Source organism: Ictalurus punctatus, chromosome 3 (genome assembly GCF_001660625.3).
Source record: "Ictalurus punctatus breed USDA103 chromosome 3, Coco_2.0, whole genome shotgun sequence".
Taxonomy (NCBI): Eukaryota; Metazoa; Chordata; class Actinopteri; order Siluriformes; family Ictaluridae; genus Ictalurus; species Ictalurus punctatus.
Genome location: NC_030418.2, coordinates 1,733,854 through 1,756,522, shown reverse-complemented (window position 1 = coordinate 1,756,522; position 22,669 = coordinate 1,733,854). Strand labels below are relative to the sequence as shown.

Genomic DNA, 22,669 nt, shown 5'->3' with positions numbered 1-22,669 from the left:
TGATTGGTTGGCTCAGGTGTGTTGGAGCACAGGAAACGCTAACATTCTCCAGAATGCTGGGAAGCTGTTTGCTCAGCACGCGCGCGGATGCGGTGTGTCACGAGAAACAGGTGAGCAGTGATGATTAATCAGTAAAGTTTCACCGGCGTCTCTTCGCTCTCCGGCTACTCTCATTTCATTCATTATTAAAACATTACTCGGGTAATATCTCCTCCGAAACTAACAGAAGTGTCAAATTCACCCATTTATACGCCTTAATTGAATGCTGGAGCTTCCAAAACGGGGTTAAATCACAGACCGGAAGCGCAGCTGAGAGACGCATCCGGTGTGGATCCGAGGTAAGAAAATGGCGGGCAGTTTAACCGTGTGGAAGGACAAACAACGCCGAATAAAAAGATATCCTAACAAGCTAGAGAAACCTCGTAAATATAGGCTAATTCAACTAATTTCAAGCTTAAAATGAGTTACTGTTATAGCAGATAACTTTGTTTATTTCAGTCGTTTATTTCTAGAAAGAAGCAAATTTGTAAATTGTTTGGTTTCCCTCCAGTAATCTCATGATGAGACACATTAGAAAGTTTCCATGCACTTAAGTTATTGGTGTGTTTGTTTGTTTGTTTGTTTGTTTGTTTGTTTGTTTTACTGTACAGTAGTTTCAGAAGGGTTTGTTTGTTGTTAATAGTGTTTATTGGATCTCAGTAAATCTCAGAGCAGTAGAACAGGACATGATGGGGTTTGTGTTTACGCTTAATCATGCTGTATGTTTAACTCTGCCAGACTTTCACCTCTTGTTAAGAGAGACGCAACACATTAAGGTAAGGAATAAGGCACGGCAGGTCGTGCTGGGATGGTGTGATGCAGCTGAACGTGAAGCATCCTGAACTTGATTGTTTTCCTATAACAGAATAACTGCAAAAAAAAATGTTTTATTCCTCTTCTACCACAGTGAATTACAATGTTTCATTTCTTAATGAATGGCACAATTGTAAAAACCTAAAAAAAAAAAATTTTAAAAACCCGTCCATAGTTTATGAAACATCCATGAAACAGGTAAGTTGCCATCATCACTTCTCACCTGTATAAACAGTATTTCCGTCACCACCCTCTCTCTTTGTCCTGCTTGAGTTTAGTAAAATAAAACAATCTTACCGCGTTACCGAGAAGCCGTAAAAATCATAAACCCCTCGTAAACATACCGAGTGTTACAAAGCCCTGACACTGGAGATTCCTTTCTGTAACGTCCTGGACGAAGACAATAATGGAATCGTGTTTGAAATGAAACCCAAGTGGAACAGATTCAAGTAACTGTAATTTATTACTATACATACTTTACTCTTATTCCCCATTTCTATATATTTCTGTACGTTTTTAATTACAGCGCTGTGGAATTCTCGATTCTGATCGGACGGAAGGTGTTGACATTAGTTAGGTGTGGAGAGCAGTTCTGGCTCTAATTTAACCCACGGGTTCGTATTAATGCGCTTATTCTGATACTCTATCATTTCTACGGCAGTCCCTTCAGGATTTCGCGTCTGCTGGAATGAACGCCGAATCGTGCGAACTGCAAACACGTTTTTTATACTTTAGCATTTGAACTGTGGGAACACCGAGTACTTGACGTGTCATTGGAGTGTGTGTGTTTGTCGTTTTACTGTTTTTCGCTTTGGGGTTGTGAAGCACTTTTGGTAAACTATTGGTTTTTAAAAGTGCTATATAAAAGAGTTGAGTTGAACTCTCCAGTGTCACTGCTTTGCAGCCGTCATGCTTTCTGACACAGGAAAGTTTTCAGGAGTTTTGCGTCGAGTTTTCTGTGCAACAAACTGCAATTTTTGTTTTATCAACTTATAAGTGGGGAGCGAGGCAGGTTGTTGATTTTTATTTATATATCTTATATCGGTGCTCCCCATCATGATTGATTTTCCTTCTTAAAACATCCAATGAAGTATCCACTATCCATCTTGATGTAAGTTCTACTAATTTAGTCCAAATTTATACTGAAGCTACTTTCACGGAAAAGGACTCTTGCAAACGTCGTATAAATTTGAACAAGGAACCGCGATGCAGTTGGATTTCATACGAATGTAGTTGTAAGGGGTAGAAAATTCCACGGCTAATCCTAACCCTAAGTTTTTGTAAATTTTTACACAAGACCATGTTAGAAAATAATTACTTTTTTTTTTTTTTTTTTTTAAACTACCACTGTTAGTCATGTAAGCATGGACACTTTAACTTGTTTTTGAGACCCCAACTTTTATGTAAATGTAGTTATTTCTGGTTATTTTTTTATCCCACGTTTGGACGCGATTAGTGAAATATAAACCGTTCTTGGTAGTGGACTCGGACTTATGGAACCTACTGTACTGTTGAATTTTAACTGCAAAAATAAACTAAACATCTCCAGGGTTTCCATCTCCAAGTGTCTACTCGTTAAGCACGCAAACCAATGTATAAGTTCATTCAAGTCTGCCTTAAAGTCTGTGTGTTCAAATAAACCGATGATTTTAAACAATAAACTTGTGTTTATAGTGGTAGTGTAAAAATTGGTTAAGGAAGAAATCACTTTGGGCTGATTGATTTTGATTTTAATTCTTAAAGAAGGCTGTATGTTTTGAAATTCTAATTTGAAAAATTAGAAATGGTATAAATATATTTTCTAGAGCTTGCACTGAGCCGATCCCCAGGATCAGTTTAAAATTGTTCGTGCTTTATAATTATTTTTGATTTGTTTAGTTTTTTCCTTCCCACAGACTTCACTTCATCATTCTGGAGCTTAGTAATTTTTAAAGAAATGTGCATCAATATCGACTGAGCATCAAAATCGCTATCTATTGGAAAAGAGAGAAGTGGTATCACTAGTAGACTGTCTTTTTTTTATTTTTAAAATCACGATCGCAAAGTAAACCTGTGATGGTATTCAGTATTTCTTGAAAATTCAGTGTCCAAATGTGCACTACTAATAAATATCAGTTTACTTGTTCCACGCTCATTTTGGCTAGTTTGTGTATCCATGAGGTTAGGGTTTAGAGGGAGAAAAAGACACAACAATAACTGAAGTTTATTGATACGGTTTTATGCCCAAAAAAAAAAAAAAATCAGAAATATAGAAGTCATTTAAAAAAAAAAAAAAAAAAAGCTGATTTGTGCATAAAATTAAGACATTCGGCTGCTTTCCAGACGTAACGCGTTTCAGTGTGGTCCAATCGTTAACAGGGTTCGACTAAAGTTTACTAGAAATGTAGGCCAAAGATTAAACCAATGCAAACCACAGTGATGTAGTAACTATGTACACAGGGACCTGTAGAGTAGACGAAAACGTTGTCGCTGTAGTAAGAGGGTATGTTTCGATTCTGTTTACGATAATGGCTTCGTCGATTTAATATTGTTTGAATATTTTGAGCGCACTCGATGAAGAATTTTCTGAACAGACTCGTGTTTATTTCTGAATCGTAAACGGTGTGAAACAATGTGCCTCTCTGTTTTATAAAAGGTTTAATATTGATCAAATGTACTACAGGTTCACTATATAAAAAAGATAAATTGGTCAATTCTTTTCAAATAAAAACTGTGAATAAACAAAGTGCTTGACTTGGGGACTCTGAAAACGATCGACTGAAGCATAATGAGCTCTGTAGCAGGGTTAGAGCTCCAAAGTCGGCTAAAATGCCGGAGTTCTGCCGCCTTTGGTGGTGTTTGACCAGCCGCTGAAGAGCTGAAGTCGTACATCTGTACTGACAGCAAAGTAAACTCTGAGATTTAGATTCGCTTGTATTAATGCGTAATTTATTATAAGCACTTGTCTTTCAAATTATTTTCCATGCCAACGTTCCCGGTTTCTAGTGTCGCACTGTCTGGAAAGCAGAGCTGTAAGGCAGGTTTCGCTACATACGACCAAGTCTGAAGGAATCGTAACTTGCTACACTTACATTTTAGTTACTTTGACGGTTCCTTCTTTCCTTACGCTGCTAAACGAACTGAAAGTGCACTTTGATATTTACATTACATTCTCAAGTCACAGTAATGTGCGAATGCAAACTCTCCAAAATGAATACAATGCCATATTGCAGATTTTTTTTAAAAAAATGAAAGGTACCCTATAGATTTTATGAATTTACAATGATAAGTGATAGAACTTCATAGTAGTTAGCATTGCCTAAAAATTAAGGTGTAGTTCCTGTAATATCTGAGGTAAAAGATGAACGTTCGATGACCTACAGCTTGAACAATAAAACGAAAGTAGAAGACGAAAATAGGAACTTGCTGCATTGATTTCGTCAATTTAAAAAAAAAAAAAAAAATACCCAAAAACCTCAGTTAGGAATTGCTGATCTGATAGAAAATGATATAATCTGAGATGCTATTAAAATAGTACAGCAATTCCGTTTGGGATTTTAAGGCCGTAGCAAATGATCCCAGTGAGCACTCGTGGATTAGATGTCTTTGCCAGACGGACCTTTAAACTGCAAGTTGTGAAAGTTGATGTGCTTTATTATTTGGACACCTCATTATTCTGACTTGTTTTCATTTATCTCGTTAGTTTGAAACCCATCGTTATTTTATTTTTTTGACTTGATGTTTAACAACCTATAATCTATGAATCAACTAAGCCTACTGAATATTCGTTTATAATTCTTACTCTGAATCGTATTTGTTGTGGGCTGTTGAGCATTAATTTCAAATAGTAAGGTGTATTAATGAGACGACGGCTTAAAAATAATGAGTTAAGTTAAAATAATCAGATATTAAGTTGAAATGATTTTTGTTTATTCTCGGTTCAGGGCTTTTGTACAACACAAAATAGACCCAGAAAGGAAGTGTGTTAATTTGAAGGCAGATGGAGGTCTCTGTCCAGTCGGTGCTCACTGGGATAAATAAACAGCACCATGGGATTTAAGATCATGAGCACGTTTCGTCTCAACCGCGTGATTGTTCTTCACAAAACCCCATCACGGTCTGAACGGCGTACGAACCTGAAGAGTCCGAGAGAAACTGAGTGCGTCACAGTCGCAGCACAGGACGTTAAATAAATACAGTAGCTTGCACTCACAAATATGGAATGGTCCTTCTAGTCCCTGAGGATTTGTATCTGGACTAATCCGTCTTCTCCAAACGGAACGCTAACAGAACGAGGTTTTTTGTTGTGTCCCAAACTCTAGTGTTGAATAAGTCCTCGCTAGAACTCCTTCTGAGAAGTGATGATCTCTGGGGGACTTCTTGCTAGTCAGATTTTGCACAGGGCTAGCTTATTCAGTATGTAGCTAAGAACCTGCCAATTAATTTGTGGGTAGCAGTTAAGACCAGCCCTTTCACCTACCAATCTGACAGTATGAGAGCTAAACGTTGCGCAAAGAAAATGATTCCGCTAATAAGCGGATAGGAATTAAGACCGGTCCTCTTAATGTGTGTTTTTATAATGGCCGAAAATCCATGCTAGATTATTTTCTTATTAGAACTGATTTTTAACTGGAATGTTCCAGGGAGTTTCTCAGCCATATTAACCAAAGCTAATCCATAGCTAGCTAGTTAGCAAGACTCTGTCTGATGTAATATACATCTATAATGTTGAAGGGTGGCTTTATTCTCCATAATACAACTAACGGGAACCAAACTCAACGCTACAGTTGGATGGAATGTTATTTTTGCTGTCTCGCTGAGGATGTAGCAAAGATGTCTAGATTAAATTTAAAAAAAAATACGGTCTATGTAGAAGCCAGCTCAAGGTAAGCGAGGACTGATTAAAAGCAGACCAGTGGCAGTGTATTTATACACATAGCCTCCTAGCATCGTCACCAACTTGGCTAATTAGCGTGTGGGGCTGGGCAATACTTCTACCGAGTTGTTTTGTTTTTGTTTTTTTAAATAATTTTCAGCTTTCTTACATCCATAAACAGCTTTGAGTATTTGATGTTAAAATGTTCTACTGAACCTTTTAAAATTGTTAACGGATTTTGTTTTGCCCCCTTTTCATTGCTAAATATTTCCTTTATTGATGTTAAAGGTATTCTCAAACTCTGTTCTTCCTGAGCAAAACCCGAAGCTACGGTCTTGTTAGCAGCTTGTTGACCGTGCTGAAATGTAAGGTGTGTTGTAGTAATGGCTTCTACTATAACAATATAATTGCTGATAATTAGCAGTTAGTGCAAGCGTTCTTGAAACTAAACGGACAGATTCGGTTACGTTTAATGAATATCGCCTCAAGGACTTGTATGCTTGCGGCGCATTCTGGGGGGGGGGGGGGGGGAATTCAGGTCAGCTCAGCTAAAAAAAAAAAACAAAAACAGGTTGTATTTGAGTGGGTTCTAGCACTTGGGGTGTTTGATAAAATGGCTGTCGTTCTGAACGTGCCCGGGACACTCCGTTAAAGCTCGGTTTAGTTCGAGCAGACAGACCTGAAGGTTTAAAACGGCGTGCTGTCCGAGTGTGATGCGCGCTCGTCTCTACTCCCGTCCGCGAAGACCACGACCGTTTCTCCAGAAGGACGGGAGTCGTTGACTTTATGGACGTCGGTATGGTTGTGCGTTTTAGTATCGGCGGGACAGCAGGATTGCTTTAGGCAGTGGTCAGAGATGCACGGAGTGTCGCAGTGGCTGTTCTCCATCTCCTCATCGACGAACTCCATCTGAAGCGTGACGCTGTGGATTCCCACTCGGTGGAACGCCTCTCTGATCCGCATATGGAGCCGTCGAATTTCGCCTTTCGAGCTTTCCAGGTCGGAGGTCACTTTGACGTGCATGGAGGCCACGTTCCGATCCTTGGCCAGCTCCCACACGTGCACTTCGTGAACGCCGAGGACCCCGGGAAGCCGGCATACGTCCTCCACTGTGAGAGAGAGATGGAGAGAAGACGCATCAGCCTGGACGATATCATAATGACGCGACACGATGCAACACCAGCTCTTTATACTCACAGATCATGGGGACGTCCAGGTCAGGTGGACTCATCTGTAGAAGAATTCTGGTGGTCTCTTTGACCAGGGGAACAGCCGAGGACATGATGATGGCCACCATGACCAGCGTCAGGCTAGGGTCCACGTAACACTGCCAGTTACAGGTCTCGCCGTCTGGCAGGGGCCGTAGGTAAAAGAGCAGCGAGGCCACCACCACAACGACCGAACCCAGAGCATCGTTCAGCACATGGAGTAAGACTCCTACAGAAAGGACATGAAGAATAAGAACAAGAGCGCGTGGGTGCAGGGCTAAGACCAGAGTCAAAACCGGAAGCATTTTGGACAGGTGGGTTTGTTTTCTCCTGAGGTGTCTCACCTGTAATCAGCATTGTTTCACTTTTCTGGGAGAGTCTTTAAGATCTGAGCTTTCGACCACCATGGAGAACAGAGAATACTTATTTACGTTACGCACAGTTTCTTTGCTTTTTGTCCTTTCTTTCTTTACTTTTTTTTTTTTTCTTTCTTTCCCCACATTTTCGTTTCTTGTCCTTATTATTCCAGTGTTTTATTTTGGTCTGTCCTTCCATTTACTCTTTGCTCTCATCAGTTCTTTTATTTATTTATTTATTTATTTATTTATTTATTTTTGCTCTTTCATTCTTTCCTTTTCCCACATCAATTACTACTTTTTTTTCATTTATCGGGTCTTCTCTCTCTCATTCTTTCCTTTTTCTTTCGTTCTTTATTTCATTGTTTCATCCTTTCCTTGCTCTTTCCTTTTACTCTCTTTCATCAGTTCTTTGCTTGCTCATTCATCCTTTCCCTTCCCCATCAGTTCTTTCTCTCATTCATCAGCTCTTTTTTTCTTTTCCTGTTCTCTATCCTGTTTCTTTCTTTTCTTTCTTTCTTTTTCATTCTCTCTTTCATCAGTTCTTTCTTTTTGCTGCTTCTATCAGCTCTCTTTTCCATCTGTACTTTCTCGTTCTCCCTGTTGTGTGTGTGTGTGTGTGTGTGTGTGTGTGTGTGTGTGATTATGGACAGCAGGCGTTAGTATGTGATGCGTGCAGTTTTCTTGTCCAGTATCTGCACTGATGCTAAATGAAAGTAATGTCAAATTTTGTTACAGTCCTGAGACACGTTTCTACACAGTGGCACGAGATATCAAGTACACAGACTACAATCTAAAAATAGGACAAATGACAGGATCCTTGCACGGGTACAGTTCCAGTCTAAAACGGATCTGACGCTCTCGTACCTCTTATGTTCAGCGGTGGTCCGTCACTCGGCTTCTTATCTTGGGGTTGTGAAGCAGGATGCTCGGAGCCTGTGGATGGACAGAACACCAGTGCTGAGCGCACTTGCTGCGATCACGCAGGGGTTTTACACCATTTACATGGAGCTGAGGGAGAGGACATGTGCATGGACACGTTGACAAGGTTATCTTCAGCATGCATTCTTTCACACATCACTTTTCCCTGCTCACTGTTCAATTCAATAACTCTGCATTTGGTATTCGCTCGAAATGAGAGATTCGCATGAAATTCAAGTTTTTGTTCTTTTACTTACACTCTCGCACTTAAAGTTCTTATTTATAGACGGTTTCTCTAAGGGTCCCCGCCCCCGCCCTACCTTTTAACCCTTATCCACTGCCTGTAATTTGCATACAGAGATAACCAGTCAGGCCAGGGGAGCTGGGCAAACAGTTCTGGCCCTGGGGCCACGTAAAAAAATGTTGCAATCGCATAGCAAGCATAACATGTTGACAAAGACCCGAGAGAAACGTCTACGCATCTGCAAGTTCTGTCGTCTGGGTAATTAGGAAAGCTCAAGTTAATCAAATTTTCTGCTGCCCCATGACTATGAATACATTTGTGGTTTCGATCTTAAGTTCCTGTTGGAGAAAGCCTCGTGTTCTCGAGTGCCGCTACAGATTTAGCGCTTCTTGGCTGGATGGGTGGAAAATGCGTTTAGTTAAAGCCTGTAAACGAGCACCCTGTTTGGAAGCCGGTTCTTCTCGGGGCAGTTTGGTAGAAACGAGTCTACAGTTGTGTTCAGATTTAAATTATTCCTCAACCTTTTGTGAAACACCCCCCCCCCCCCCCCTCCCCCACGAGTCTCTAAGTTGTTGTTGTAGATATAACGTTAGATCGAGCGCATTATTATAATATACCTGTGATTTGCCGGCACATGATTCGACACTGCCTGACCAATCAGAATTGAGAAATTCAAAGACTAACCACTAAGGAAATGATGTCATACTTCACGCAAGGTAGTCCGAAGTGTTCGACCTAACGTTAGTTTGCTAACCGGACTAATTTTGCTGTTCGGCCACAATGCTAATGCGCAGCTAGGAGTCCGAGCTGAATCGCTGTATTGTCGTACCGTGGCAGCCATGTTGCTTAGAAATGGAGCCGATTGACTCGAGCGCATTAATGAGCTGGCTGTAAAGTGGAAACAGAAGTGTCGACTCATGCTGACGAAGCACAAAACAAAATGCTGAATTTCCACACGTTAAAAGCTCTTTTTTCTGCGTTATTTCACAGGTAACTGAATCTTAAAGGATTTTTAAAGACTGTTTTGATCTTGATGTTATCCTACACTTGCTTGGCATGAAAACTAGCCTCTACATGACTCTACAGGTCCGAGCTTAGCTTGGCTAACTACTAATGAAGGCTTATAACCATAGGTCACACACTGGTCGGAATTGAGTCACGTGACTTGTTGGTAACAATTTGCACAACTTGCGTTCATTACAAGTGTAGTTAAAAAAATGATACATGTCCAATATAAAAAAAAAAAAAAACCCCACCCCTAATCATAATTTGAGTCTTTTGTCTTTTCAAACGAAATAATTCCAAAAAAAAATTTGTTCATGTTAAAAATTGCAGGGTTTTTTTCTCTCCAAGCTACACCTTAAATCTTTACTTTTTTGAGCACGTGACTATATTTTGGAAAGGTGTCCTTTTAATTATTATTTTTTATTTTTTTTATTTTATACACACCCCCGAGCTACACTCTTAATGATCCCAAGTCTGGAATGGAGCATAATGGAGACTGAAGCACAAATCGGAGCACCTGCTTCGCCGTTCATGACAATTTTCCCGTCGCTGTCGGAAGGTTCGTCCCGGCGCGCCTCCTCCTTCTTCCCGCACAGCCACCGCCAGTCCTGGAACACGAGCAGCCCGACGACGTTGACCGCGAGCCCGAGGGAGCCGACGATCAGCACGGTGAACGGCTCGGCCACAGCCTCGGGCTGCGCGAGTCTCTTGACCGCCTCGGCGGACACGGAGAAGCAGAGTGCCGCCAGGAACGCCGCGTTGGCCAGCGCGCCCACCACCTCAGCCCGGGCCAGGCCGAACGTGCAGCCCGGAGTGGCGGGCCGGCGCGCCAGTCTCCCCGCAGCCAGCCCCACGCACAGAGACAGGGTGTCCGACAGCATGTTGAAGGAGTCCGACACCAGCGCGATCGAGTTCCCCAGGTAACCCGCAACGATCTCGGCCACGAAAAAGATCACCGTGATGACGAGCATGAAAATCAGCCGGCATGTCTGGCCGTTATAGCGCCCCATGATGTGCGGGACGGAGCGCTGAGCTGACTGAGGAAACGCGGGACGAGCGGCTCCGTTAAAGCCGCACCGGCACCGCCTCGCTCTCGTGCGCCCTTCACGCTCCACCTCCCCCCTCCTCTCTGTCTTGCCTCTGTTTCCCTCCAGCAACAAACGAGGGCGGGGCGCCGTCTCCATGGTGACCGCGAATGTTAGTAACATTTTAAATATTAACCTTGACATTAACTGTTTATAGAGCACTTTATTTCATGAAAGCATGATAAATGGATGATGGCCAGAAATGCATACGTGCAGTAACCCAAGTTAAAGGTGTTGCAACCAAATTTGAGTGTAACTCATGTTTTTTTATTATTATTATTATTATTACTACTACTATGGGTCGTGTGTGTTCTGTTATGCCTGAAAAATCTCCCCATTGGTTTGTTTTTGTTTGTATGTTATTGTTTATCTTAAGGAAGTGCTTTAGTGGCCTGTACATGGTGTATCCTGGGAACCTGTGTGGTGGGAGGACACCCTGGGTATCAGTCTCAGGGTGGTGGTTATTATTATTAGTGGTGGTGGTAACAATTTTTTTTAAAAAACATTTTATAATGGAATCATCAAATGTATATATTAACTTATTAATGCTTTGTATTTCTAGTCTGTGAACGATACTCAAGTTCTTTTCTGTTGACGTATTTGTTCATCAGTAAGCGATTTCTGCTGGTCAGTGTCTCACCGGATCCGAGATCTAGCCCAGGAACACCGAGGCATGAGACGCGCAAACACCCTGGATGTGATGGCAGGTCGTCGTTTAGAAGTAGTAATGAGTAAGTTATGTAATTATTGTTGTATACTGTTATCTATTGTTATATATTGTTATCAGAATATATTCATTATACTTGGTATTATGTAGTAATATTTCTAGTGAAGTTATGTCACTGATATTTGCTTGTATTTTCTCGTTTGTAAGTCACTTTGGATAAAAGCGTCTGCTAAATGAAGTCTAAATGTAGATTATTATTTTTTTTTAATCATCTTGTTCATCCATCCTTTCATTCCCAGGAACACTGGCTGTGATGTGGTGTGTATTTGTGGAGGAGGAGGGGATTTTAGTTGTAGTGTCAGTAATAACTTATTTAATAAGTTTTAGTGTTGCTTATTATAACTTAATTGCATTATACACCATCAATGTAGTTATGCAGTATTATAAATGTCACATGTAGTGATTGTCCTGTTCATTTTTTCCCCAGGATTCCCAGGAACCCTGGCTGTGTGGTGGGATTACATCTTTGAGCATTATTATTATAATTATTAGTTGTAGTAGTACTTGCATACTATAGCTGTAATATTTTAATCAACATTATTGAATTATTTCATTTATGCATGATATAGTATTAATTTTATGTTGTAGCATTTTTAGAAATGTCATGCCAATGAAAATGTTATCTTTGTCATTATTTCATTCACAGGAACTTGCTCTGGAGTGAAGGTGATGCTGCCTCCTTGTTGTTGTGAATAGGAGTAGTGTTGATGGTTATAGAAGTAGCAAAAAGTAATTATGCAGTATAATTATAATATGTAGTGATATTTCTGGTAAAGATAAGCCAATGAAAATGACTTCTCTTGTTTGTTTCTTTCCCAGGAACTTTGCCTCTGGCTGTGAGGTGGGTGGTTGATGATTTAGTAGTAGTTATATTAGGGTCTGTAATGAGTATTTTTAATAATTATTGAAAAGTTTATCGAATTTAGTAGTAGTAGTAGTAGTAGTAGTAGTAGTAATAATATTTCTAGTAAAGCTCTAGGAATGAAAATATATTTTATTCTCGGGAGCACCTAGCTGTGAGGGCGGAATATACCCTGGATTATTTGTTGTTGTTTTAATAATTAATGAATTATTTAATAAATATTATCAGGATATCATTATTAGGCATGACATATTGTTATGCGATCATGCTCCTGAAGAATCTTATTCATTTATTGACTGGTTTTACCCTGGTCAAGGTTGTGATCGTACCTGGAGGAACCGTAGTCCTTTAGGTCATTTAAGGACGTTTCTATATATCCATGTAGGAAATGCTTGCTCAGTAACTGGGCCGAGTCACCTGTGAGCAAAGGTTAAAGAGATTTCGATTCGTAACGTTGTACACTCGAAGAATGCCGTGTTACTAAGTATTAAATCCGCTACCTCATGCCCGGAAGACAAATGTCGTTTGTTTTTGTTTTTTTAGTACAATATGATGGATTTGTTGTATTTAATTTTTTTTTTTTTTGGTTTTTTTTTTTTTTATCTGACTAGGTATATAGTGGGTTAAAACACATTCAGCTGAATGAAGTGCATCTGCAGTTAATCCCGTGTGTCAGTTTTTGCAATTCAGCCGATTTCTATCACTTGCTTTTCCCTAAACTATTGCAAGTTTGCCATTTTTACCACAGAGCTGCCTCTGAGACCAGTCTAGCTCGTCCGGTAGCCTCACCATTTTAATTTTTTTTTTTAGTACTGTTTTCACCTTTCTTGTTTTTACCTCCACAGGGTTAGTTGTTTGTCAGCTGGATGGAAAACCCCATTTCTCTTGATGTCAGAATGTATTGTGAGTAAACGACCCCAAATCTACTTCGCCAGTCTTTGTCTGAAATTTGAGAGCCTGATGTGGTGCAGAAGACGGTGTCCTCTATAAACGTCAGCTATACTCCGTTCCACAGTGCTTGAATCTGATTGGTTAGGAGGTGTGCTGCCGTTTTCGTATAACGGCATGGCTCGGACAATGGCTCCGACTGTAACGTGAACGATATGTTAAGTTTAATGCGCTTATTCAAATACGTTTTTGGGTTTTTGTTACTTCCACATCATTTAAGACCTAATAGTTTGTTTGTTTTTTAAACAAAAACATGTTTAACCAAGTGTAACATGGTGTAATCGATGATCTGTAAATTTAACTCTATAACCTGTAAAAATGGGCAGTGTTTTGTACATTGTCAAGCATTGTAATTGTTGGTATATAATTAATTAAATATGCGATATTAATTGCAGATCTCGTAGCTTGTCGGAAGCGGGTACGTGTGTTTGTGGAAGGGATTTTGCACGTGACAGGCTTGCTTGCAGTGCTCAGTCAGGTAGCTCTGGTCCAAAGTGCTACGTGTGAATTTTTCACCGTCTTCGTGCGACAGTGTCCCGTTTGTGGAACTTGTCTTACTTTCCTGAGGTTTTAGATCACTGTGGCCGTGAGGCTGATAAACCTTTGGCACTTATTAACTTGAAATCGGCTCGCTTCGTGTAAAGTGAAGTGAGCGTGCTGGCTACATGATAACTGGAAGTGTCTGCGGTTTTATGTGACTTCAGCCTTTGTCACGTAGGTAGGAAAAGTTTAATGATAAACCGGTGTGTTATAGAGCGCAATCCCACCCCCCCATTTTTTTCTTCCTCACTACAGGCTCATGGGTCATTGTTGTTGGTATTAATCGTTATTTAAATAGTAACTTCGACGGTTACTTAAAGTTAAGAATTTTTTTTCTTTTATTTCACTTTCTAATTGAACTCTTTAGGAATGTTAGACAGTAGAATTTTCCCTCTTGTGTTTAACTATATACATTTTTCTGTGAAGTTTATTAAACTAATTATTATATTATGCTGTATATTTTACTTGTATGCATTTAAAAAAAAAAATAAAAAAACCTGTGGAAATAATATTCATTGATTACATCTGAAGAATTTTTCATCTGAGCTTTCAGTAGTTCGTCATAAAATTGCATCCTGATCTATTTAGTCTAAAATGCCGCATCATGATGAGAAGTGAGAACTGCAGGCCCCTCGGAAAGTCCGGTAGCAACACGGGAAAGTCCTCCGTTTTTGTAAGGCATGTGATCAGCCGAAAGGCTGCCAGTGAGTCACTAAAAGAATTGTAAAATGATGTGAGGAGAGAAATAAAGCTCTTGGCAGTGGTAAATTAGGGCTAAACTGTGTGCGGTTTTACAATTTTTTTTTTTTTATTTTATTTATTTTTTTATTTATTTATTTTTTTTCACCTATGTTCAGAGGAGGGTATGAGTATCTAATGTTATATAATTACAGGATGTAATGTTTAGAAGGTCAAGGCCATTATTTATTCATGGGCTTTATTTATGCCTGAAAATAGCTCTGTATACATTGCATTGCCAAAGAGAATTGACTTTGCAGTTATGAATGAATGGGAAATAACTGGTTATGCTACTACGCTAACTGGCCTTAACATTCGCACTCCAACGGAGAGATTCTGCTGGAGGCATGGTGGCTTAGTGGTTAGCACGTTTGCCTGGGGTTGTATTTAATGTCTACTGTACTTGGTATGTCTTGGTTTCATTTCCGGTTTCCATTTCCTTCTTGATTTGGGAGTCCTTATTATTTTTTTTAAATATAGAATTCAGGTCGAGTACTCGACTTGGGCCTGGAAAAGACGTTTCCGCAGACTTCCTGCTGACGGATGGGGCACAAATTGCCATTTAGTTGGCTCTAAAAATGACTTTCGGTTGCACTGGTAGCCATGCTTACTGTGTCTTTCATGCTTGCGTACGTGGTACCACCATGTTTCACAGATCTGGGATATTAATAAGTAGCCACTTTGTTCTCCATACATTTAGGTCCTGTCACATTGGTCCAGGTTCATCTTTGTGTCATTTGTTCATAAGACTTGTCCCAATATTCAGTTCAATTGTATTTGTATAACGCTTTTTACAATCGACATTCTCAAATCTCAATTTCTTTACAGAAATATCAACACGTTATACAGGTATTAAAGGTGCGAATTTATCCCGACTGAGCAAGCCACAGAGTGGTGACGGTGGCAAGGAAAAACTCCCGAAGATGTATTAAGAGGAAGAAACCTTGAGGGGAACCGGACTCGGAAGGGAACCCGTCCTCATCTGGGTAACAACAGATAATGTGAAAGTTCATTCCTGACTTATATGAAGTCTGTATGGCCTTAGGAGCAGCCGTAGTCCCAGCAGTCTGGAAGTGGAGATGATTTGAGCTCCATCCAGAGGCAGAAAGGATCAGGATCTCTAGTATCTCCATAAAATCGTGTGTGGCTCGTCAGAAGGAGAGAGGGAGAGAAAAGGTTATTAGGACTGGGAATTAGTATAATAGAAAGTCTAGTCAGGGTAGGCTTGAGTAAACAAATGCGTTATAAGCCTAGACTTAAACACAGAGACTGTGTCTGAGTCCCGAACACTAATAGGAAGACTGTTCCATAACACTGGGGCTCTATAAGAGAAACCTCTTCCCCCTGCTGTAGCCTTCACTATCTGAGGTCCCGTCAAATAGCCTGCATCTTTTGACCTAAGTAGGCGTGGCGGATCATAGAAAACCAAAAGGTCGCTTAGATATTGTGGCGCGAGACCGTTTAGTGCTTTATAGGCTAATAAAAGTATGTTATAGTTAATGCGAGATTTTACTGGGAGCCAGTGCAGTGTTGATAATATCGGTGTGATTATGGTCGTATCTTCTAGTTCTAGTTAGGACTCTAGCAGCTGCATTCTGGACTAACTGGAGTTTGTTTATATTTCTACTGGAACATCCAGACAGTAAGGCATTACAGTAATCTAATCTAGAGGTGACGAATGCATGAACTAGTATTTCCTCATCATGTAGTGACAATATATGTTTCTCGGCTTATATATATTTCTGAGATGAAAGAAGGCGATCCTAGTAATATCTACATGAGCATCAAATGATAGGCTGGAGTCAATCACTCCAAGGTCTTTAACTGCTGCACATGTTGAAACGAAGACCATCCAGAGTAACCATGTGATCAGAATGATTATTTCTAGCTACACGTGATGCTAATAATAGTATTTGTTTGATCAGAATTAAGTAAAAGGAAGTTAGTTGACCTCCAACGTCTAATGTCCTTTACACAATCCTCAACCTTACTAAGCTTCTGTCTGTCCTCTGGCTTCGCTGACGCATGCAACTGTGTATCATCAGCATAACAGTGGAAGTTAATTCCATGCTTACGAATAATTTGTACTAGGGGTAGTGTGTATATATAAAGTAAAAAGTAGTGGGCCTAAAACAGAACCCTGCGGAACTCCAAAGGTAACCTCGGTATGCGTGGGGAAGTCTTCATTCACATCTGCGAACTGATAACGATCTGTCAGATAAGACCTGAGCCAGGAGAGGACTGTTCCCTTAATGCCAACGTTTTCTAATCTATCACAACCTGGAAGACACAACCCTGATCAGAGGCCAGTAGTAGGTCATTTACTACTTCAACTAACGCTGTCTCTGTGCTATGATGAGGTCTAAATCCTGACTGATGTATTTCATGAGTGTTGTTTCTATCCAAGTACGAGCATAACTGCTTTGCTACAACCTTTTGTAAAATCTTGGAGAGGAAGGGGAGATTTGCTATCGGTCTATAGCTGGACAGTTGAGAGGGGTCAAGGTCAGGTTTTTTAATCAGGGGTTTAATAACTGCTAATTTAAGTGATTTGGGTACATAGCCAGTGAAAAACACTGCAGGACTTTTTCTAGCTTGGCACGGAACTGTATTCTTCCTTTTCAAAGTTCCAGCTTTTATAGGAGTGCCACTTAAAATATCTTCGGAGGGTTTTTCCTGCTGCCAAAGTTTAGCTGGAACAGTCGAGTAATCTTGGCATTAAGTCTTTACTCCATTCCATGTTTGCCTTGTCCCGTCAAAGCGGCCTTCTCATCTTCAGAACATGCTGCTTTTTTAAATAAAATCTTTTCTAAGCTCATTTGGAGAGAACCTGTCCTACGGGTGCATCTTGAAGGAGAAAACCTCTCTCGAGTACGTCTGTCGGGGTAAGCTTGGACAAATCTAGTCTTACGTCTTGAAGAATATTATGTTCGGCCGTTTTATTCATGCGTGATTGTGGGAAAATATCCTCGACTATACACCAATCATGGGAAGACCCTGGAAGTAGAGTCTTCTCTCATGGAGATGCAGCATGATCCTATTGCTTCTACTGAGATCTCCATATCAACCCCCTGGGAGGTGTCTCTCTCCTTCTCCCTGAAAAAGAAAGCACATGAGTAAAACTAAGACCACAGAGGGTTTCGATTCTCTGGGTTACTTTGTTGTGGCCATACAACAGATGAGCTACTCGTGATAGCCGACTGGTTATAGTGTTCTAGATCTCGGCGATTTTTAGCACGATCCGTTAGTCTTCTGGTTGCTTTAAGGTGTGAAGGTTCAGATAGTCTGCCGTTTTTGGTATATCCTAAGACTTGAGAAATACTCGTCAGGTTTCCTTCAAGTGCTTCATACAAAATGAGCGCTAGATTTTCCCCTTTAAAAATGAAAAGGTTCCTCAAGGGTTTGTCCAATTATTAAGGGTCGGTTTGTTCGATTGAAGAAGGTAGAACGAGGCAGAGCAAGGATGCTCCTTTCATATCACTATCACTTCTGGGAACGGCAGCCATGGAGACCACATGAGCAGGCTCTCCTGCAATTCTTCAGGGAGCTCCACAAGGTTGGTGACCTATTTATTTATTTATTTTTATATCTATAACCATATGACTGATTCTTTCCTGCTGGCTGAAGTCATGGAGATTTCTTCCACCTGCTTAATTCCACATGGAACGACTGATCAGGTTTCCAGCCTACAGAAGCCTCTAGAGGTGTGTCTGTGCTTGTACGTGACCTGCTGAGTCGCCGTGGTTGTACAGGAAACGGGTGATGTGAAAAAGGTTGTGATGTAGTGTTGAATCGTTTTTATATGAACCTTACTGTCCATTTCATTTCAGCTCTAACAGTCTTGCTGTTGCTTGTACGTCGGCCATCTCCATAAGGGAAAGTTTGCTCCTGGTATGCAGCGATTAGTACCTACGAAAAGTGGTCCAAGACTCTCGAGCGCTTGTGCGATGTGATGGCCAAACAAGTGAGATGCATGGAGGCCTCACCTCGCAACTTGGAGGACTTAAAAGATTGTGTAGACTTCAGAGGTTTTGCCTCAATGGTTAATGGTAGGAGGACCTACACAATATTAGGCAGGTGATTTTAATGTTGTGGCTGATTGGGGGTGTGTGGGGTTTTTGGGGGTAGTGTTTGTTTAAATGCATATCTTTTTATCTAAATATTTCACAAGAACGGGCACGACAGAGCGGTCCATTTCTATTGTTCTAGGCTCAGGTTCCTAAGCATGAAAAATAAATGATGGACGAAAGGTACGACTGATCCTCACACCTCATGCTAATGCAGATGAACAGGGATGTAACCCAGTCGTTGATCGCGTCACCTACTCCTTGTACATCAGTGACTCAGCAGGTCACGTACACACAGATCAAGCCAGGTCACACACGGGCATCCTCTACAGGTTCCTGTAGGCTGGAAAATCTGCTCACATGATGTCTGTAAGTTAGTGTCTAATCTGAACACGGGAAAGGTTTTAATTAATCAATTGCAATTAATTAAACACCGCATCGTTAGCAGCAAAAGTCATAACTACTTTAGAACCAGTTCACTTAAATATGGGCTACACAAGTGTGTGTCAGAGCCAGGACCGAGACATGAATACAAGAAGTGGTGTTCAGTCTTTTATAATAAAGGATAACAGTACTGAAGCTCTTCCTGTGATTTCGGGTAAGACTGCAGAGAAATCAAGCTCCTGAATGTTTCCGGATTTGTGCATATGGACGTCCTCATGGATCCAGACCACAGGCTTTCAGTAGGGCGAATATCGTTAAGCTGACATGGTCATGGCTGTAAATTGGTGTTGTTTTTAACCCTTTGTGTTCATTCAGAAATACGTTTGCTGCGTGATCCTGGGGAAGCTCGATACACAAGCGGCACAGTTTTTATCCAAACCAGGTTGTGTTTTGTGAGTATTTCTCTGTTGATTTGGAAATGTTTCTCTTTCTCTTGTTGAAACATCTCTCTGCAGCCACGTCGTAACCTTCTGGTAGAGATGGCCGCATATCATCGTGAAGAACGTTGAAATTTTTGTGTGTGTCTCTAATCATTTCTGTGTTTTTTTTTAGATGCATCTTTGGTGCGGCATCATGATCTGTCTTTGGCCAAGTCTTAACCAGCTGGCAGAGGTAACTGGCTTTTAAAAAAATATATATATATTTTTTTTTTTACACCGAGATGGTTAACTTTTGTTTCATTTGATCATTTCAGGGTTTTATTTTGATGCATGTTCTTGTTGAAAGACCCATCTAGAACAAACTATTAAGGTAAATGGAGCTAACCAAGTTTTGAACCAAAACATGTTTTGTCTAACAGGTACTAGAGTAAAATATACTGGACCCTCAGCTGCAGAACTTCCCCAAAGCATCCATTATCCATCACCAAATTTTACAGTGGGTTTGTGGTTTTTTTCTTGTATGTAGTTCTTTTATTGTGGCCCTGATTTTTGTATAAACACCTGTATGTATTTAATATCCATCTTGGTCATATTTGTTGAAAATACTTTGGTTTTCCTCATAGTGATGGATTTGACGTTTACATTAGCTACTGTGAGCCACCAGGGGCCTCTCTTGCATCGTTGTACCTCCATAGCCATGTGGCATGGCTCCTGGGAGCAGTTTTGCTTTTGCTCTTTGTTTTCATAGCTGCTTTGTTCAAAGTTTCACACTGATTTTAATAATGTCCTTCTTTTGTGCCCTTTCATCCAGTATTGCCTCACTGTCTTGATTATTATTTTGTGGGGGGGGGTCAAGAAAGCAATGAATTATTGTTTGAAACTGTCGAGTATCTGTAAAGGTTGTGCCCAGTATCAGTCAAATCTGGCTCTTTCTTTTAGTAATGCAAATCCTCATGCCTGCCTGCAAGTATGACATTGTTGTAAAATGTTGTGGTAATTTAGGGTTTGTGTAGAATGTTGTAGTGATTTTCTGTTTTGAGAAATCGTGATATTGGGTTTTTCTTCATTTCTTTGTAAATCCTTGTTGTAATTTATGGCCTGTTTCTGCTTGTGCAGACTTGGCGATGTACCAATCTTCCCCACGATCTCAGGATGCCTGGAGGATGCTGGAACCGAGGGTTTCTTTACTCCCACAGAGTTGCCGCCAAACCCCAGCAATTGAATTTAGGTGGGTCGGGGAGGATGTCCTGTACTGCCTAAAGTAGGAGCCTGATGACGTGTGGTTCTGCCTGCCAGAGATCAGCCTGCTAGATCTTCCTGCCCTCGACTTGTTCTCTTTTGGTCCAGGCACCTTGTGGTCTTATCCCCTCCGCCCAGCTGGCTCTCGACTCTCCGAAAGCTGCTCGTTTCCTTTGAGGTGCGAAGGTTCCTATCCCTGCTGGTTCTCTGGTGCGTGCTCCAGACACATCACGACGCAGGTGTGACTTTGCTGCTGTAGCCGTGCTCTTCGCTTGCTATCGCGTTACAGTGCCACTCTTGCTCCCGAGACTTGAAAGTTGCTCGCGGTGCAGTACTAAAGCAGCCCCTTCACTCGCGCACTTACTTACTCGCACGCACGCACACAACCTTGAACTCCTCCTTTATGGACCAGCATCAAGGACCTGGCTTTTGCAGGTTTGAAAGACACCCTGGCCCATCCCCTCAGTTTTTCCAATCCCTTAATCTCTGCCCACTAGTAGGAACCCAAGAGACTCTGTTCATGTGTGAAGGCATGGCTGAGCGGTTGGGGAATCGCTAACTTGGGACTGTTTATGATTTATGGACTTGGGTCTGTGTACTGATTTATGACCCATGTTTTTGTGTTATCCGGGCCTGCTTTATTATGTTCAAATGTTATGATTAACTGTTTTGTGATGTTTGAGATGTCGCATGCTGTCATCAATGAACTACTCGGTGTGTGTCGTGGGTCTATGGTGGAAGGGTGGAGCGGGGGTGTCTTGTATGCACTCTGCTCTAATAGCTGGTCATGATTCATGTCTTGTGTTTAACTACGGGGTTAGTTTGTTGGGCGTAAGCTGGAGCGTCATCTGTGTTGTATGACATTTTTTACATCAATTTGTGTAAATTTTCAAGGTTTATGTACTGAAGAATTTGTCACGTGTGTGTAAAATCACGTTTATAATTATGTAAAAGCTTCTGTCTGTTTACTTATCAGTGCCATTGTGTTACGGTTGCTTCATATGAAATATTGTAACTTTTTATTAAAAATAATAACCTCCCCTCCTTTCCTCCTCTTCTACCCCCTCCCTTATTCCCCTCCTTTCTGCTCAACTTGTCTGTTGGTGTTTTTTGTTTTTTTTGGTCTTGTGAGTTCTTGCTCTACTCTAGCTTGTTTCTTTGGTACCATAGAAGCTTTCTCTTTATTTTTTTATTTTCAAGTTGCAACTTGCATTGGGTTTTTTTGTTTGTTCCTTCACCCTCAGGTCATAATCTATCTATACTAAATAGAGAAATAACACCACATTCCTAATTGAATCACAACCCTGACTTTCAAAACACCTCTCACAATCTTAAAAAAAAAAAGTTCTTTTTCAACTTCCAAGCAGCACATCCAGCCTGTATCATTCTCAGTATGGAGAAATGTGTGTCCTGTCCAGGGGGAGTGATTGTGTTTGAGGAATACCTCTTGGTGTTTTTCCACTGTCTGGATGCTTCTCACTGATGGTCTACAGTCTCTCTTCCTTTCTGCCTCTCTGTGCAAATAGGCACCAAAGGACATCTTTACTCTGTGGTTCAAGACAATAATTTTTATAGTTATGGTGGTTCAAGTTCCAGGGCCTGTGTGAGAGGTGCTATATGTTTTTAAACTGCACTCACTGTTGTTTTGAGCATGGTTGGACACTTCCTGAGGTGTTGTATATATTTGCCAATGATTACAAGTTAAAGCTTATGCATTCATGCTTGCTTGCAAGGATGTGGTATGTCTGTCAAAAAAATTTGTTCTTGTTCATGCTTGTGTTTTCAAGTTCTATAGTTGTTTCAAGTCTGTCAGTCTGGCCTCTCCTGTGCCTTTTACACAGCACTGATATGACTCCTTTCATAAATGATAAGGGAGACCTCATCTGAATAAAAAAAATTTCTGTACTCCTGTATTTCTTGTCTTCGGTTATGTCCCCCATATGAGTTCCTGGGACTGACTCCGAAACAGTGTTTATGGGCATGTGCAATATGATGCATCTGAGTACAGGTCTCGGAATATTCCTGTATACACTGTTGTAAATATTCTGGTCTAAACATGAGCCTTTCTTTCCCCCATGTTATTTGAAGATGCTGCTGATGGACCCATCTCTCTCTCTCCTTGTAGTGGACTTTCTGAATAATGTGCAATGAATTTCTGATTAAAGCACCATTCTGGGAATCAGAGTATTGTCTTGACC

The 22,669-nt window shown here is 40.8% G+C and overlaps 1 protein-coding gene and 1 long non-coding RNA gene across 6 annotated transcripts; one reads left to right on the top strand and one right to left on the bottom strand.

Moving 5' to 3' along the window:
* Nucleotides 1-906: 906 nt before the first annotated feature.
* slc30a10 (solute carrier family 30 member 10) lies at nucleotides 907-10,635 on the bottom strand. Its single transcript, XM_017464018.3, has 4 exons — nucleotides 9,959-10,635; nucleotides 8,139-8,207; nucleotides 6,905-7,144; nucleotides 907-6,816 (listed from the first exon to the last, which is right to left on the bottom strand). Exons 1-4 carry the CDS (start codon nucleotides 10,623-10,625, stop codon nucleotides 6,395-6,397), a joined length of 1,398 nt encoding a protein of 465 aa, XP_017319507.3. The 5' UTR covers nucleotides 10,626-10,635; the 3' UTR covers nucleotides 907-6,394.
* Nucleotides 10,636-11,568: 933 nt separating this feature from the next.
* On the top strand, nucleotides 11,569-22,376 carry LOC124627732 (uncharacterized). 5 transcript variants are annotated; one of them, XR_008396129.1, is made up of 8 exons: nucleotides 11,569-11,705; nucleotides 11,900-11,982; nucleotides 12,073-12,094; nucleotides 12,961-13,018; nucleotides 15,170-19,244; nucleotides 19,405-19,464; nucleotides 19,547-19,602; nucleotides 20,349-22,376. It is a non-coding gene; the product is annotated as an uncharacterized LOC124627732 (long non-coding RNA). The 5 variants fall into 5 exon arrangements; XR_006982273.2 differs by having other exon boundaries at nucleotides 11,569-11,982; nucleotides 15,170-19,091; nucleotides 19,168-19,244; XR_006982272.2 differs by lacking the exon at nucleotides 19,547-19,602 and adding an exon at nucleotides 19,652-19,728 and having other exon boundaries at nucleotides 11,569-11,982.
* Nucleotides 22,377-22,669: the final 293 nt, after the last annotated feature.

What these genes read in the sequence shown, in the direction of transcription:
- slc30a10 (XM_017464018.3), bottom strand. Translation starts at nt 10,625, where the DNA reads ATGGAGACGGCGCCCCGCCCTCGTTTGTTGCTGGAGGGAAACAGAGGC. An exon ending in ACCACCGCTGAACATAAGAG is followed by an intron (nt 7,145 to 8,138) that starts GTACGAGAGCGT and finishes TCCTTTCTGTAG; the next exon opens with GAGTCTTACTCCATGTGCTG. An exon ending in CCTGGACGTCCCCATGATCT is followed by an intron (nt 6,817 to 6,904) that starts GTGAGTATAAAG and finishes TCTCTCTCACAG; the next exon opens with TGGAGGACGTATGCCGGCTT.